The sequence below is a fragment of the Larus michahellis genome, chromosome 2 (genome assembly GCF_964199755.1).
Source record: "Larus michahellis chromosome 2, bLarMic1.1, whole genome shotgun sequence".
Classification (NCBI taxonomy): domain Eukaryota; kingdom Metazoa; phylum Chordata; class Aves; order Charadriiformes; family Laridae; genus Larus; species Larus michahellis.
In genome coordinates, this window is record NC_133897.1 from 47,375,258 (window position 1) to 47,393,807 (window position 18,550).

The 18,550-nt window shown below is 40.6% G+C and overlaps 1 protein-coding gene across 7 annotated transcripts in view; it reads right to left on the reverse strand.

The window, feature by feature from the left end:
• CAPN7 (calpain 7) overlaps positions 1-17,927 on the reverse strand; it is a 36,646-nt gene extending 18,719 nt beyond the window's left edge. Inside the window, exons 1-10 of one of the 7 annotated variants that reach the window (XR_012585538.1) lie at positions 17,404-17,924; positions 12,597-12,705; positions 10,821-10,978; positions 8,515-8,582; positions 7,216-7,416; positions 5,619-5,705; positions 4,748-4,874; positions 3,833-3,918; positions 2,819-2,912; positions 1,081-1,227 (exon numbers count right to left, since the gene is read on the reverse strand). Coding sequence is in view for 3 of the 7 variants with exons in the window: in XM_074575160.1 (XP_074431261.1) it covers positions 1,081-1,227; positions 2,819-2,912; positions 3,833-3,918; positions 4,748-4,874; positions 5,619-5,705; positions 7,216-7,416; positions 8,515-8,582; positions 10,821-10,978; positions 12,597-12,705; positions 17,404-17,505 (1,179 nt within the window). In the remaining 4 variants the exon portion in view is untranslated. Of the gene's footprint in view, positions 1-1,080; positions 1,228-2,818; positions 2,913-3,832; positions 3,919-4,747; positions 4,875-5,618; positions 5,706-7,215; positions 7,417-8,514; positions 8,583-10,779; positions 10,979-12,596; positions 12,706-17,403 lie in introns of all 7 variants that reach the window. The other 6 variants (XR_012585539.1, XR_012585540.1, XR_012585537.1 and 3 more) reach the window with 6 other exon arrangements.
• Positions 17,928-18,550: the final 623 nt, after the last annotated feature.

Below are 18,550 nucleotides of genomic sequence, written 5' to 3' on the forward strand. Positions count from 1 at the left end.
TGTGATTATACAAGTGTGATTAAGAAGACACAACCCTGATTATAGACGGAAGCTATGATACAGTCGAAAGCAGAGGGGTAGGAAAGGTGGAGATTAAATGTTACAAGTCAAGTTGGTTTTCCAGGTAGCAAGTTAGAGGACAACAAAGGGAATAAAATACAGCTAGTCTCAGCAGCTTCTCTCCTCCAAAACAAAGCAGCCCAACACTGACATAAATATACATAAAACCATATGCTACATTTACCCCTTATACACAGAGACATTTGTCTCCATAATAATTTTTCAAAATGTGATGATTATCTACTATACCCTCCAAGAATGCAATGATCAAGACAGTGATTAGAAAGTGAAGAACACCACGAATATAAAAAATATACTGTTAAAATGTTAAAGAATTTTAAATTAAAATCAGAAATGCTTCCTAAGTAACAAGCGAACATTATGCGGGCTACTCATTTCGGTAAACCATCCCTCTTTGACAGAATAAGTTGCATGTCAGTCTAGCTGCAGTATGATGACTGTTTCTTCAGTAACCATGTTATAGGAACCCATCACATATTGATATAAATGAGTGGAACAATCTGATGAACAAACTTTCACAGATCAAAGTACTTGCTCCCTCTATATAGATGTACTAAATGATTAGGCTGTTCCTTTCCTAGCTGACTCTTCTGCCTAACGAGGGAGAGATGCCCCATTTAACGACAGTTAGAAACCGAGATCAGCAGTATTGATAGGGGCAAAAAAATGTATGACTTCACCCATCACTTTAATCTAGACTCTATACAAAACACATATACTTCCCAACCATAAGTGCCAATCCTGCAGTCAGTGAACTAAGATTAACTCTGCCCACCAAGATATCTTGCTCATTCTATTTTGATGGGATAAATCTCATCAAATACAGCTAAGCATATTTGTGAAAGAAAGAAATTAAAAAAAAAAAAAATTTAAGAAAACTGCAAAGCCAATACTTGCCTGCCCAAGCAATTCAGTTTGATTTGACTACAGGGAAAATTATTTGACCCAAGATTATCTAAGTGGAATTTTAGAAAATCTTAGAAATAGTCTAGTACTTACAGAATTTGATCCAGGAAAATCATATCCTCCCATGACTTTCATGTAAGCCTTTTCTATTAGCGATACCCATAATTCATTCTTATTGTTAGAATAAGAGCAGAGAAGTTCCCCACTATGATCAACAGGTAACTGGTCATCTATGATTACCTGTGTGAAATAAACAAATGGAAAGTGATCATAAAGCTAATAAAATTGTTTTAGAAGTATTTAAAAAATAAAACCAAGCTCTCATTAAAATACAGCTTCTCAGACACAGCCAGACCTGACCATCATTCTCACATGTGGACACCTCTATCAATCCTGCAGTGGTTCGCCCAAATGAACAAGAAATTCTGTTGCCAGCTCTTACTTGCACTGGTCCACTGGGTGACCTGCGATCACCTGCCTTGCTTTTCCCTAGGTAAAATTGAGATCATGACAGTATGCTCTTGTAAACTGTCTAAAATCTATTGTAAAAGGTAGCCACAGACATGTTCAGTGTAATTACAAGCATAAAAAGTAAAGAAAAGCCTAACAGTATTCCTCACCTAATTAGGAAACAGAGCATGGACTGTGCTTGGTAGCCAGCAGAAAAATAAAGTCATTTATCTATAAGGAAACAAACTATGTGTCACATCACTTTCATAGTCTCTAGTTCCAGATTTAAATTTCTTCTTTCTGGAAACGAAAAACAACCCATAGCAGCAGTTGTGAAAGCATTAACATTTCTTCTTTAAATTAGGTAGAATATATTCAGCATTATTACAGATTGTTACTGCAGTATTTGTAGCGGTTTGAAACAGTTTCCCAGAACAGATGTTTCAGTTTCACATTGACATTAGTCTGTGCCAATCCAGGCTACCAACACAGCACATTTTCTGTGGTCAAATCCTATTTGTGCAGGAATAAATAATCCTTTTCATAGAAGAGCAAGTGGCCATTCATCCTAACAAATGGCAGCCATTAGGAGATATTTTGGAAAAAGTATTAAACGCAAGGCAAGCACATAAAAGATACTTCCCCGAAACATTAATTCAGATTCTGGAATTTTGCAAGTCAAGGACTTCCTGACCCAGAGGTTATATCTTAGCAATTAATGGCCTTTGAGGACTTTCCCTGTACTCTCCTGCCCTGTGAATATGACCACTCAACTTTTGAACTCCCATAAACATTCATCAGTCACTATGATCTGCAAGAATCAGTGCTACAGTTAAGTATTATGTGAAGAAATACATTATTTTATGTCCTTATGTATTGCACTGAAAAGAAAATGAAGTTGTTTGTGAGTTTATGAAGTTCTATCGTATATCTTCGGGCATCTCCTCTCCTTACTAAAAATCTGTGGTTATCTGAGTTATTCCTCGAAGGTCATTCCATGTCTATACTCTTCCTGGATGTCCTCCTCTGTATTTTTAGTTCTGTAACTTCCTAAGTCAGAGTGGAAAGCGGATTGCTTGCATACCACCCTATTCATAGATGCGGGATGCATAATTTTGTTCCTGTATAGATTTCATAATTCTTTTAAGCTGTTTAGAGACTTTTCAATGATTTCAATGCGAGTACGGCTATTTTCATGAATGGCTGTAGAAGAAATACCTACATTCTGTTACAAACTTTACAACCAAACTGAATCTCAAAAGGCTTAACAATTAAATTAAAAAAACAATTAAAAGCATAGCTTCACAGTGAAGCAGATCAAGCCTTTAAAATATGTGACTCAAACAGTAACAGTATTAAGTCCCCCCCCCAAAGCATTTACCTTTCTAGGTACACCATTGATATGAAGCTTCACCATGTATTTGCCACATGGATTATATTCTGGTTCTCCTTTCTTATTCTGAGGGTAAATTATACTGTAAGAAAAAGAAAAAAAAGATGAGGAAATTGTGACATAAATGACTTGGCTCTACGTACGCTGATAACAATAAGAGTGCAATTAACATAGTCTTTCTGGAATTTACATTGAACATATACATGGAATTTCTGATGAAAGAGCAACTCAAATTTAGTAAAAATGCCATGATGTTTAAATTGGTTTTATTTTTCAGGCCTTGCTGTTGCTGCGGTTCTCTGTTTAATATACTAACAAAAAGAACATAAGTAACCTCATTGTTTCTCCAACAGAAGCAAGGCAAATAAATTTATCTTACTATTAAACAAACGGTATTTACATATCTGTAGTATAAATATAGTATTTGCCTGAATGACAAATCAAACATCTAAAGAAGGAGAACACAGTGCAGAACTCACTGCCCTTGCAAAGAATACAAGTTCAGTTCTAATGAATATAGGTTAAAACAAAAAAACCTAAAATACAGTAACAACATTCACACACTGGTCTGGCAAAAGGCTCCCAGCAAAGTCTGTCAAACCCACACCAAATTTATCACAGGACACTAGTCGAGGGGAACTGAGATAGTGCTGTTAACATTAGTTCTACAATGAGATGCAATATGGACCACCTGTAGCACAGCAGCTGGCATAGCAAAGTAGGAAAATAAACCTGTAAAGCATAAGTATAATTTCTATTAAAGGCAAACCAAACCCTACGAACTATTTATTAGTCCTCAAAGCACATCTGAAGTTAGACTCCAGTGTCTGTCTACATATCTATATAAAGCTGGCTTCCCTCTCAGAAGTGCTGAAGCCACATGAGCCCCAGAGGGACGAAGGTGAAACAAATGCTAGTTTTTACTGTGTCCAACTGTCATAGAACATATTGCAAAAGCTTGACACCATTACATCTGAAAAGATCTTAGAAAGCAACACTTACCTTGTGATCAATTTTTTGTTATATCTTCTTTCATATGCTGCACTGATTGCTAGTGATGCCACAAAAGAACAATCTGATACTATTGTCTATAAAGAAAAGAAAAAACAGTGAGGATGTTTACTAATAACGTGGAGGGAAGGGTTTACTAATAACGTGGAGGGAAGGGTTTACTAATAACGTGGAGGGAAGGGTTTACTAATAACGTGGAGGGAAGGGTTTACTAATAACGTGGAGGGAAGGACAATTACCAGTTAGTAATTCCCTTCAAGAGGGAAAGGATTTGAACTAAGAGAAGTAAAGTTACTACTAAAAAGGCAGGAAACATATGCTTGCTCAACCTGAGGCCCCTACAGAGCAAACTAGAGTTAGAATTATTAATGACAATCAGAGGCAAGTGCAGATACCTCAGGATTCACTAACACTTACTCCCTCCTCCCCAAAACTCACTGTGTACTGTAAACCATATCCAACAGCATAATCTATTGCTGATTTCAAAATAGCTTAGGCCATATGCAACTTAAAGCTAAGCCTTAGCGGGGCACTCTGCTTCCTGTCAAATAAAAAAAATTAAAAGTCTTGCTCATTATTTTTCCCATGCAGTAAATTAAGTGAACAATTTGCTGCAGAGTACACCTTGCCTTTTTTTCCATACTAACCCTACCACTATTTCTGGAAAACAGGATTTGCAGCTGGAATTCAAATTCCAATTTTTCACTTCCGCTGCTAACACGCCTGTTTATTCTCATGGCTAGAAAATGCATGGAATCTGAAGTGATACTATTTATTTATTTATTTAATCTCATGAGAGCCAAGGAAAGCACAGTCACATTTGGGGATTCCTTTTTGAACAAGAAGGTCTTATATCCCCCACAATAAATTGCTAGCAGCTCACATTTTTCTTCAGGAACAATTTACCTGCTTTATGCTGAAACTTGATACAGTATAAATCATCGTAGGGTTATTTGTTATGTCATCTGGTCGCACCCACTTGGCAAACATTGCTTTCTGTTTGGGGGATAATGGTAACTTCCCACATTTATCACTAGATTTAAGAGAGAAAATAGCAGTAATAAATCAATAGCAGCTTAGGAAAGTTTTTCATGGTATGTCCAGTCTTATATATTTATATATAATTTATCTTATATCTGGGACATACAGATGGTGCAGAATATGTGCAGAACAATTACACTGCTTTGTATACAGAGCTGTAAAACAACTTCAAAGAACACTACTGATAAGTTTGTGATTTTTAGGGAAAAAAGCAAAAATACAAAAAACATGAAATAAAATCCATGAGCTTCCTTCATAGGGGACTGAACAGGAGAAGGGAATTTCAAAAAGCCACATACACCAGCAGAAACTCAAATTCTTCACTTTATTTCAATACGATGAACTGATAATAAAAAGTTTCTTTAGTTCTGAAAATATTGAGGCTTGTCTGATTGACAAGCCTTAAGTGGGGAAAAAAACTCACCAACCAACAAACCACAAAATCAACCAACCCCAAGCGTCTTTGTCTATTATGGCTATGTAATCTTAACATATTGTTATTGCTCATGAATGAAGGTTTAGCAGTTACATATCACTCTTCCTTGGAATAGTCCTTTAATAATTTTAAGATCAGAGTGGAAGAAGAAAATGGTAGTATTTAAATATCTTCTGAATTATGCTTAAAAGGATGTTTAAACAATTTTACACTCTGAAAACAATCCCACAGAAATACTAAGTATGGGAAAGCTTTGGAAATAAAAACAAAAGTAAATTTCAGTAATTGAATAACACTTACGAAAATGGCATAGGGAAGGCAAAACGTTCCCTGAGATCAACACTCATGAAAGGTACATATTCAATGCCATTAATTTTTGAAGTCTTCCTGTAAGTCACAAGGAAAAAAAATATATATAGTTACAAACCTATCGTCTTTCAAAGACTAAGTTCCAGAAAATTAGATTTTAAAAACTAACAAGTCAGTGCTTCTGAAAACAGGAGTTTTCCTCAAGATGACTTCCTCTTGAAAATTAAACAATTGCTGTATTTATTCGTGTTTGAAACGTGCAGTACTTGATGGCTCAGTCACTAATCCTGCAAGTACATACTTGGGGACAAGTCACCATGCCAGGCTAGAAATGATTAGCAGCCACAAACCTCCTCATAGTTCTAGAAGTCACATTTAAAGCTACATTTGTCTAAACAGAATTTCTCAAGTCACTTAAGCCTGTCATTAAAGAGAGTCTTAGGATAAGCTGACAGCAATTAACAATTAGGAACACTTAGACTTCATCTAATTGGGACAGTATTTTGGAACACTGTCAAACAATAATAACAAAAATACTGCACATGTTTATTAGTACATTTTTAAATAAAGCATACAGAACACTTTAAAAAATGAGAATCATATTTAAATGTGAGTGTAATTTAAGTTTCAAACAAGGAATTAACTGAAAAAGGTATGTGAAATATTTTTAAATCAAATGATTATTAAAGATGTAAAACAACTTGAAGTTGTCTAGCAAGACTAGAAACAACAACGGCAAAAACCACCCCACCCAAAACCATCCAAACCATCCACAAAACCAGAAAAATTCACTGCACAGGCACTGAAAGAGAATCAAAAGCGACATTTTAATAAGCCAATTCTTAATGCTCTGCAACTTTTCCAACACACGTATATTTCTATCTTCATGACCATATCCTCAGTCCATTCAAGTCTCCTAAAGTCAACAAGCAGTCTAAATGTTTTATGATCAAATCTTGGACAGTGTTGAGCATCCCCTCTGTCACAGTATTATTGCATGGGGAGGAGGAGGAAGGTTGAAACACCTATCAGACAATGCATTTTTTTTTTTAAGATACATTTGATAATCTTCAAAATTTACAATTTAGCCTAAATGGATTATTTGTAGCTTATTCCACCTATAATAAAAACCAAAGCAAAAGGAACTGGATGTAATAGAAGTCATAGTCCTACAAAATATTATGCTTCCTCAATTTCCAGTGAAGTAGTAGTTATATAATCTATAAAAACATCTTTGTACCTTGGCTTCTCAGAGCCAGATCTTTCATGAACTCAGTCAGGTGGGTTATGTATGACATACAAAAATAACATTATGAAAAATAATCCTGGCAGTCAGTTACAAGAAACTCTCTTCTCAATACAAACTAGAAAGTATGCTCTGTGAATAAAAGCCATTAATTACATTACCATAGAGAATACAAGAATTTATTAATGTGTAGGTAACACCAGCAATGGGGTTTGTAAGAAGTGGTTTTCCAGCCCTCTGAAACAGCTGAAGGATGAGATGTATAAACAATCTACTGTGTAAGATGCACAAAGGATCTGAGCACAAATGATAACATTTTAGAAAAACTTGTCTTCAACTTACCTGAGTACTTCAATCTCCTCTGCAGTGTATCTCTGGCCTTGAGATTCACTAGCTTGTACTGCTCTGATCGTCTGTGGTTTATCATTTAAAGAAAAATCAGGTCCCAATGGAAAGAATGTTCTGACTGGCTGATTTGGTTTAGCTGCAGTTGACTTCTCCTTCTGAGATGACTTTGACAGAGATTCCTTCAGTGCCTCTGCTCTAAAGCAAATAAAAATGTATTTTGTTTACAACAAAGATATAGTTATGGTTCAATTATTGACTTGCTTGGTTCATGTTCCCATATATGTTAAATGGAATGAACAAATGCCCAAGTTGACCAACACCACTTTTCCTAAGAAAAATCAATTTCTGATGCCAGTACTCATTTATTTTCCTAGAATCAATCAGAATACAGCATTTCCAATTCATATATACGCTACTTTTGTCAGAACTCATTAGATTTTTGTTGCCTCTAAATTATGCCAACAGGAGAACTTGTGTGAGTGTTTATTATCTGGAACTTCAGAAAAAATCCACTGAAACACAGAGAAAACTGATTTGCATCCTCTCATACCTTCAGAATTTATTTTGTCTAGCAGCTACAATAGCAGTAAAAACTCACTAGCATTCTCACAACCCCGCATTTCAACTGCTTGAAGACTGCGTATTCAGGACCATATTTTGTTGTTGTTGCATTAAGCTGCTGAATAGGCACACATATGCAAAATACAGGGGTTTTTCTGAACACAGACTGAGAAGTGCTGAAAACCAGCTTATACTGAAACTTAGCCCAACATAGTCAGTTATACACCATCATACAGCTGGTTTGAAGAGTCACGTTGAACTTACACTTGTATAACTTGTTTCAGATATAGACTCCATTTTATTAGATCTACCCATACAATTAGATTGCTACTGTCAAGATAAGCATTTCCCAGCTTCCAACTGTCTTCCTTACAAAGGAATGCTGACACCCTGACTTAAGTGCTGGCTCAAATTCAGCACTTTTATAGAGGCCAAAAATTGTAGTATAGTACTCTGGTTTATATCTCTGAAGTAGTGCATTGGTACTGATGAATGCGTAGTCCTTTCCTAATTCTGCACGTCCCAAGATTCCCAGAGGGTTGGGCACAACAGCTACTATATTCAGTGGTACAGCAGCTGGCAGTTATCCGCCAGGAGAACTCGACAGGAGCTAGGTCTACCCAAAATCCATACTCTTTGCAGTTCAGAACAGACACGCTAGACTGAGAATCCAACTCAGAGAGTGCACTTATCCCTGACAGCAAGTATTTTACAAACATTGTCAATACTCACCTATCCAGTGCTTGCCGAGCCAGCTGTTTCAGTTTTGACTGGGGGCCTGCTTCTGAAGTTTCATTAGCCTTAAGTGCAAAATAAAAGAAAAAGCTACACATCCAAAAACCCCACAGGTTTTATAGGCTCAATTTGTCAAAATCCACACTTATAGATTACAACAAACAGTAACTAGCTATTTTTTTTTTTACAGTTCTCTTTCAAAATGACCAAATGCGTTCTTTAAAATCTCTGCATAAAAAGCATACTAATCGAGGAAATAGAGTTTTGCTGTTCTAGTGAATGTTCATGGAACAACAGTAATATTTCAAATTCTTCAGTGAGGACAACACTGTATACACAAAAAAATCTACCAGAAGAATTAACCATATTAAAACACTATGGGCAGAAAGAAGACAAAACCAAATCTTAGGTATACTACTGAGCTTAGATATGTTCTAATTCTTTTTCCCCAATGAGTCAAAAACAGTCATGATCACTTAGGAAAAAAATAAACTCGAATGTTTACTTTCATAAAATACAAACAAACAAGATTGCTTGCAAGTTAAAAATCTTGTTCTTGCACATCTAAGGCATAAAATAATCTGTGACAGGGCACCAAAACAGATTATCAAGAGTGCTAACTTCTCTTCCCAGTTGGGATGTCAGCAATGACAGTTTACTCATACAACCAGTTTATGGTTTTGTTTTCCTTACAGAAGAAGCATGACTACTGCAGCTAAGCAATCTGCAAGAGGCACAACGTGAGGTGTGGCTTCTCCTGAGACACCCACAAGCAGGTTTCAGGTTCTAGCATGGTACCTTGACCAATTCTCCCAGGTCTGCTAGGCCAACTGAGGAAACAAAAGGCAAGCTACTTTCACCCCAAGAAACAAAACTAGAAACACCCTCTAGAAGCAACTATTTTAATTTGTAAATAAATTACACTCTGGAGTTTCTGGTTGGAAAAGACTTTGAAAGATGTGTGAAGGTAAGCAGTGGAGATGGAACACCAGTACACTCATCTAGGAGCCTGCCATAGAAGAGGAGGAATGGCTGCTCTCCGAGTACTTCAAGGGTAAGGAAGAAATAAATCTCTCCACCTGAATATACTGAGGAGAAAGACAGAAGCAAAGCTTCGAGATAGCAGTGTTCCTTCAGTCTTCTTTCATCCTGAGAAGAAGGTACTTTTTGATCACCCTGAGGGATAAAGCCTACAGTCATCTTAAAATAATATGCTAGTCAAGATTAAAAGAAACTTCAGTAGTATCTGTACCTAATGAAATACCTGATAAAAGCAGTTGATATGAGATAATGTCAGACTAATTTCAATATAAGTAATATTTGCATGCACTGACACCGAGGGAGGAACACAGCAGAGGAAAAACAGTATGCTGCTGCAGTAAATTTTATGTAATAGACAGACTGGAAACATTCCGTTCTAACAGCTCAAGTGGAAAAACTAGAGCAGTTCTAACTCTTCCTCTGGTTACACTGTATCACCAGGGTTTGTTAGCCTACATAAAATCAGTTTACAGAATTCAGAGAAAAGAAGATTTTACTCTAGCATGTAGCAAAAGTAACATTCCCCTCCCAACAACCCACATACATTTACGTTTAAAAAAAAAAAAAAAGGAAAAAGAAAGGAAAAAGAAAAACAGACTTGGTGGAGTTACATTATGATGGTGAGCTCTTCCTGTAATGAGTTAGTTAAGGCAACTGGACTTAAGGGAAAAAAGCAGTACCTGTAATTATATTCTCCATCATTTACGTAATGGCCAATTCATCCTTACCATTAATTTCAGTGTGAACTGAATTCACTCCTAACAGCTTTAACGTTGGGCACTGAGTAATCAAGTAGTATTTTTACTAGTTTTGGCATCAGTAGACTGTTATGTTTTCAGAAAGTGTTGCACACCAAAATTTCCCTTAAATTACTTCCATTAATGTAGTCAAAGTAATACAGCTGACACATTAGCAGTCATCTTCAGTTTTAGCTGTTTTTAATTTCTGTTTCAGTGTTGCATTTGCTCCAGGGAAAAAATTAACATGAAAAAAGTTCCAGAATATTTCTAGTTTTTAGTATAATCCAGTTCAGGAAAAACACATAAATCCCAAGTCCCAAAAAATTCACAGTGTTGAATAGCAACATAACATACAGACTGGAAAACCCACTAAAAATGCAGTGGAAAAAAAATTAAAAAGTAGTGTTTAGAAATACAGGTACTCCATTTTTAAGCCAGCCTTTAAGGGTCGGTCATTTGTGTAAGTGGAAGTATTTCTTACCATCACATAATTCCACCAAGTTAACCTGTAGCTTAACATACTGTTTTCAAACAGAGTTCCACTGCTTCTGTGTACAACTCTATAGCTTCTTCTGCGTTGCCTTTATCATCTTCATCAAAAGCCTGTGTAACTAGGAAGCGAGCACGCTCCAAGTCCAACTGTTGTTTTGACTTCAGAGGGTCTGTGTTCTGTGACTGAACTAAATGAAAAAGAAAGTATTTAGCTTTCTACAGCATCAGACACGTAAAAACACTAGCAGTTCTAATCAGATGGGTAACATCTATTTCTTAGCCGGAAACCAAGTTGTTCTAGACTTTGCTAAAAACATCTTTGCAAGGACAAGAAAACAGCACCACAAACACCCCCAAATCAGAGATACAGTCTCAGGATATTTCACATGTCAATTAATGTAAATAAAATCTCTTTCATACTACACTATGGACAAGGATGTTTAATTATGTAAAATATTGCATCACTTGTGAAAACACATCACCTATGGTAACACACAAGTTCCTTAGGTGTCTATCTCATTTAATACCTTTATTAATGACCTGAAGGAGAAGATGGTGTGCACCTTCATCAAGGCTGCAGATCCCACCAAACTGATTCACTCAAGGACAAGCTGCTATTCAAAGGGACACAGACAAACTAAAGTAAGGGACTGACAGGAACCTCAGGAAATTCAACCAGGACAAATGCTACATCCTGTGTCAGGGACTGACTAACACCTTGCAGGGTACAGCTGTGCAGAAAAGCGCCTAGGGTTCTGGGAGACAGCTGGGCAAGCCCAAGCCAGCGATGAAGGCTAACAGCACCTTGGGCTATGTCAGCAGGAGAATGGCCAGGAGAAGGGGGAAGAAATCACAGCCCTCTACTTGGCACTCAGTAAACTGTATCTGGAATATCACATCCACGTGTCAGAGATGATGGCTGGAGCTGGAGGACTTGGCCTTCTGAGAAGAAGCTGAGGGAGCACGGCTTGTCCAGCCAGCAGGAGAGACAGCTTTTGAGAGGACCTAAATGGATTCAGGCTCTTCACTGAGGTGCAAAGAAAGGGAATGAGTGCCAGTGGCTATGAATTCAAACAGAGGAAAATCCAAACATACATATATATAAATAAACCACTAGAAAGACAATTGCACCCAGGAACAGGGGCCCAGGGGCACTGGGGAATTTCTGTCCTTAAGCGTTTTCAGGACCAGGGTAGACATTGATTCTTGGACCAGATGGCTCAGATCCAAGAATCAATGCCTACTCTGGTCTGAGCAGGAAATTGATCTATAGACCTCCCAAGGTCCCTTTTTGGCCAAGCGATTCTATGATTCTAACAATTGCAGGTGTGCAAAAATTTGAGATTTTGGTCTAAGCCCAAAGACTGAAACTGGATCAAACAAGGAAACCCTTATGAGAGTATAGAGCTCTTTTGTCCTCTCAAAGTTAGTAATTCTAGATAAATACCAGAACCTACTTGCTTCAAATCCATCATGCAGCTGAGGCTTAGATGCAAGTTTTGATTTGTTCATGATCAATTTTTGTTGCTAGATTTAGTTACTTTCTCAGGTTTGCTCTGCAATGTGGTTCCTAAGAATATTTATACCCACACCCAAATCCTCAGGAAGTAAATCTCTTCTTCATTTCTGATACATCAGAATTCAAAGCACTGATGTGCTCATTGTATTTGTGGTCCTTCACAAAGGACAAGAAAATTGCAATAATGAAAACCAGAGCAAACATTATTGATACATATTTCACAGTACTGAAAGGCTTTCCACTCAATTAATTTAAGCAGAGGTTTAATTAGAAAACTCCTTACCCACCTGCTGAATGGAGAGCTTGAACTCTCTCCAAGTACTCATTTATTTTTTCTTGAATATTTTCCAAGTTGGACCCTGCCATCCCAGCATAAATCAAAGCTTGTGCAGCTTCCTGCAGGGAGAAAAATTTGAGGCAAAGTTAATGTTTGCTGCCTAGAAAATTACTTTCCATAAACAGAGGGCCTATAGTAGCCATGAGTTGCATGAAAACAAGCTTCTGCATCTGAAAAAAGGCTCAGTGGCTGCAGGGCAATTCTACTGGAAAGAACAAGTTTCAAGTTATAAATGAGATCGTGTTCAATTTCTCACACATGGGACAACCTGTAAGACTATAAAAACCCTTTTGAGGTTCTATAAGGCAGGATCTTAGGCCTGTCTGTATAGCAATGCATAGAATTAGGAGATCTTAAGTAAAATTTTTCAAGCATGCACTGAAATCAGTTAAGTAAAGCTCACAAGCCACAAACTGCCTTTTATTTTCAAAGCTGCAGATTTAAGGTTAGGCAAATAAAAGAGCTACTCACAAGTTATTTGCATTTAATCTGATAACAAAGTAAACAAATATAAAAAGCTTTTCAAAGTCAATGCATAGAATTTTGTTTTAGAACGTCTTTTATTTTAGTACTACTCACATCAAGCTATCAAATCTGAAACGTCTACAAATTTTAAGTTTTCTAGTTGCTCAAATTTGTTTTTTAAATGTTTGTAGGTAGACAAAACACTGGATATTGATGAAAGTATACTTCCAGGAGGGAACACATACGTTATCTGCATTAAGGCTTTTTCCATACTGCACAGATCTATTATGAAAAAACACCTTCAGCTGCATAAGAAGGCTATCCATTCACTAAATTTATGAAAAACATGTAAGGTTTGGCAGGGTTGTAATAAACAGTCAGAGCTGACACAGTCTGAGAAGCATATGGAGAATTGAAATTTGCCACTCACAAAAATGAGGATAAAAACCATGTTTTGTCCTCATTATTGGCATGGAAAAACCTCCACGCTTTTGTGGCAGTGCTCATCTTCCCAGCAGCAGAAGAGAGGAGGCAGTCATGTAGCAGGCTGAGTATGTAGGAAGCAGAACAGTAACTAGGGAGCTGCTCCACAAAGAAGGTGCTCAGCAAGGCTGCTCTGCATCGGGCAAGCACAGAGCCACGGCCAGAGGGTCTCTTGTGTGCTTTATGGCCATGATTTCTGTCAAGCATAGCAGTTTTCTTCCATACACATCTGCTTAGCTTGCCCAAGCTTAAAACTGATCCTGATACAGCCTGTTCATGTTATCAGGATAAATTTTCACTGACAAGCATCACAGAACGGAGTACCGCATACTCCCTGTCAACATCCATCACCATATTACATCACATAAAATGTCTAGAGCAGCAGAAAGGTAAACAGGAGTACTGTTACATTTATATATAGCAATTAACTACCCTTAAGGTCTAGTGTACAACTTTTTTTTTTTTTTGCGGGGGAAAAAAGTGCACTACAGATATCTGCTCAAAGGATGTATTTATTTTTCTGTGACGTACCATAAGTATAGAGTGACAAAACAGGTGCTGTATCATAATGGTAAATTGTCTACACATGATGCAAAGAACAAATGTGGATTTTCAAACAAGTGCTGCAAAACCAATGCTTAATTGATGTTGCTTCTGTGATTTCAAGCACAACTATTTTGCCTGGTTTTAAGATGTAATGAAAACAGCATTTTATAAATTAAGCCTCTGAAGCACTGAAGCAGTTGACCAGCTGGCTGCAGAGCCAGCATACCAACTGCTTCCAGTGACAAGATGGATATGCAATTCAGATTTAGTATTTATGAACTCTTCAATGCCACTACTGTTCTTTGGCATGAGCAGTGTGCCACAATCACACTAAGCTAACTACCGATCCGCAGTTTGCGAATTGCTAACTGCTGGTCAACAGCCAAACTTAGCGACAGACTTCAGCAGTTTTGCTGAAGTTATCAGGTGCCCAAATAATGTGCTTCTGACATTTCTGCAGAGCCCCATTAGCAAGTTAGCCGAAGCTGCTTCACACGCAGCCCTCCTCTAGGGGTCTATCAAAGTTACACAATAGCAGGAGCTGACACCACGTACTAGCCATAGGAACTCCATTCGGACAGGTCTGTCTGAAGCATTTCCCATGCTTCACCCTTAAGGTTAAGTTCTTGCAGAATCCAGTTCAGTACCCAAGCTCTCCCACATGCTTAGTAATTGCACCAGTGGACTCTGAACTGCTTAGAAGCAGCTGAAAAGAATGTTGGTGACAGGCCAGAGCTTATTTGCCCTGTCTGAAAAAATGCACAAAGTACCCACAAAACGTTATTTTGTAACTACTCTTGTTTAATCTAACATTGACAGTGATTCTTCAGGCAACATTGGGAAAGCCAAACCTATCTAGGCTAAATCATACATGAAGAATTCCGCTTCAACAATATCCACTGGGCTTGCTCTCACTCCTGATCACAATAGGTTTGAACACCAGCACCTTCCGCATGACCTGACACAGGAGTCAATACCTAATCTTAGGGCTGCCAAGAGTCACCTGTACGAATACCAAAAATCTTAGCTGCAGTTGCGATTCAAAGCTTTCCTATTACATGGCAGTGTCCATAATTGTGCTGCTCTGTGGCACAGCTTTTGCATACAGAATCACAGAATCGTAGGGTTGAAAGGGACCTCTGGAGATCATCTAGTCCAACCCCCCTGCCAGAGCAGGGTCATCTTAGAGCAGGTTGCACAGGAACGCATCCAGGTGGGTTTTGAATGTCTCCAGAGACGGAGACTCCACCACCTCTCTGGGCAGCCTGTGCCAGGGTTCTGCCACCCTCAAAGTAAAGAAGTTCCTCCTCATGTTTAGATGGAGCTTCCTATGCTCAAGTTTGTGCCCATTACCTCTTGTCCTGTTGCCAGGCACCACTGAAAAGAGCCTGGCCCCATCCTCCTGACACCCACCCTTTAAGTATTTTTAAATGTTGATAAGGTCGTCCCCCCCAGTCTTCTTTTTTCCAGACTGAACAGACCCAAATCCCTCAGCCTTTCTTCATAAGAGAGGTATTCCAATCCCCTAATCATCTTGGTAGCCCTTTGCTGTACCCTCTCCAGGAGTTCCCTGTCCTGAAAACATTGTCTAGATGACACTCTTTGTCACGTGTAGCTTGAAGTACACCAAGACTGCCAGGGATGCATTTTTGCACTTAGCAAGAATATCACCCGTATGCAGCAAGTGAAAAAGACTTTCCACATACTGTACAAAAGCATAAAAGAGTGATTATTTGCACAAAAAGATGGTTTTCTTCTGAAGACCATTTGATAATTTCTAACAGATACACCAAGAAATGTACTGTAATAAGTAGTACTGCACATAGCTATCAGACCATGCACACACACACTGCTTGGTAAGCCCAGTGTGGTATTACTATGGGTAACTATAACTTTTACATATACCAACACACTTTACACATATAAACTTAGCTCACCCTACATTAACAACCAGGTTAAAAGAAAGATACTCCTCTTCCTATCCTTTCACACTTACATGCATAGGCCACCGTGATAATAACACTATGCTTTTTATACCTTGAGACTTTTATGCTTTTATACCATGAGACACATAGTACTCATGAAATAAAAGGCCAACTACAGAGCTCTTAGCAAGTTAATGGAAAGAATTACTTTGGCAGGATAATGGAATACATGCAATGATTACTGCAACAAGGATAAACATAGTCTTCAAAGAAATCCCTTCTCGCACATGAGAATTAAAGCCAGTGAGATATGGAACTTTAATGTAACTTTGAAAAGCATAAATCCAACAAAAAGAGACAATTTACACGGTGGAAAAATGCATAATGGTTGCACAGAAGCAACTAAATACCAACAGTAAGCCTATAGATCTTGAGCAAGATGCTGAATCAACCTCATCATACCCTTGGTTACACCAACCTGATGATGTATTGAAATAATAACATCAGATCCCTAATAGAAAGAATATTCACATGTGGTTAAAAACATGTCACTGGAAGCTTGAGATCTGAAGCTAGCTTACACCGAGCATCTTGTATTTCACCATGTACTTCTCTACTTGTTTGATGACTGGTTATACAACAGAGTTGTTTCCAGCTGCACACTCAAGAGCTGCAATATGCCCACTTGCCGTCCTCCGAAATGCCCAGCGCTTGCATCTCCAACGTAAAATTGAACAGTTTTTCAGGCCTGGCGAGGGTAGGGGAGAGGCCAGGAACGACAGCAGAGAACCAGCGGGGCAGAGACGTTTTTAGCGAGACGAATCTTCCCGAGAACCACCGAGGGTGCCGCGTCCCCAGCGGCTGGAAGAAGCGCCCGTACCCACTTTGCAGGTGCCGTGGCTGCAGTGCGACCCCCACGCCCGCCAGCCAACAGCGGCGCACAGGCACTACTTGTTCCCACCTAAAAATAAAACGCGTTTCGCAACCTGCCCCAAAGGAGGCTGCCTCTCCGGAGACCGATAAACTTTCGACACGCACCCCCGGCCTTCCGCCTTCTTCTCGGCTGGAACCGCCACGTCTTCCCCGCAGGCCAAGCGGCGCTGCCGTCTGCGGGACGTGCCCGCCAAGGGAGGGGAGGGCAGCGGCGGAGGCGGTGACAGCCCAGCGCACCTCACCCCGCCGGCACGGCTAAGCAGGGCCCCGGCGGGCCACCCCTCCCTCCCCCGGCCCTCTGGGGGCTGAGGGGAGGAGCGCAAACCGACCGGTAGCTTAAGGGCCTCAGAGCGGCGATGGGGAAGGGGAGACCGGCGCCCTGAGGCGAACCGGCCGCCCCCGTACCTTGTAATAGAAGACAGCTTCCCGGTAGCGCCCGCTCTGGTCCCGCTGCACCGCCAGCTGCGCGAACTTCACCGCGTCCAGCTCCAGCGTGGTGGCATCCATAGCCGGTCCCCTGCCGGTGCCGCCGCCCACCGACAGCAGCGCCCCTCCAAGCCAAACCCACCCCACCGCCACCGGCTCCGCGCCCGCCCGCTTCCCCACCGCCTTCCTGACCCCGCCGCCGGCCCCGCCCCCATCCCGGCCGCCTTCCCCCCTGGCCACGCCCGCCCGCCGCCGGCCGCGCCCCGCCGGGGGCCGCAGTGCGCACGCGCCCGGCGCGTTGGGTGGTTGTTTTGGTGTTTGTTGGGGTTTTTTTTTGGTGTTTTGTGGTTTTTTTTTTGTTTTTTTTTTTTTTTGCCGGGTGGCTTCAGGGCGGGCGGGCGTGAGGGTTGCGCTGTGCGTGCTCGGGCGCGCGTGGGAGGGGGGGGCTCTCGGGTTTGGTGGGCGGGCGCGCGCCGCGCGGGGTGGTGAGAGGAGAGGGCGAGCAGTGAGGGGAGAGGGGCTAGTGCAGGGAGGGTAGAGTGAGAGGAGAGGGTAGTGAGGGGAGGGGGTAGCGGACGGAGAGGGCAGTGATGGGAGAGGGTAGCGGGGAGGGGGGTAGCGGGGAGGGGGGCAGCGGAGGGAGGGGGCAGCGGAGGGAGGGGGCAGTGAGGGGCGGGGGGAGTGAGGAAGGGGGAGCAGTGGGGGGGCTGCAGTGAGGGGAGGGGGCAGCAATGGCGTGCACCTGCCTGTGGCGGCTGAGGGGGGAGCGCGCGCAGCGCCGTGACACGTACCACCCCCCCCCCCCCGGCCCCCCTCCCCTCAGCCCGGCTCTCCCGCCCTGGTAAGCCCCTGGCGAGGTGAGCTGGGCGGTGGGGCCGATAGGAGAAAGCCTATCGAGAAAGGTGTTCCTGCTGTGTTTTAAAACAGTGTTGTTTTGTGGGCTTTGTTTTGGTGTTGGGTGTTTTTTTTTTTTCTTTCTTCATTTCTTAATGGAGGTGCTTGAAAGACTTAGTAGCTCCTTTGAAGCCCTAAGCTGTAGAGGTGGGTGTTTGAGGCCTTGTTCATGGTTAATGTTTTTGCTCTTGAGGGTTTAATGCTCTGATCTTCAGGGTAGTGTTTCTAGCCT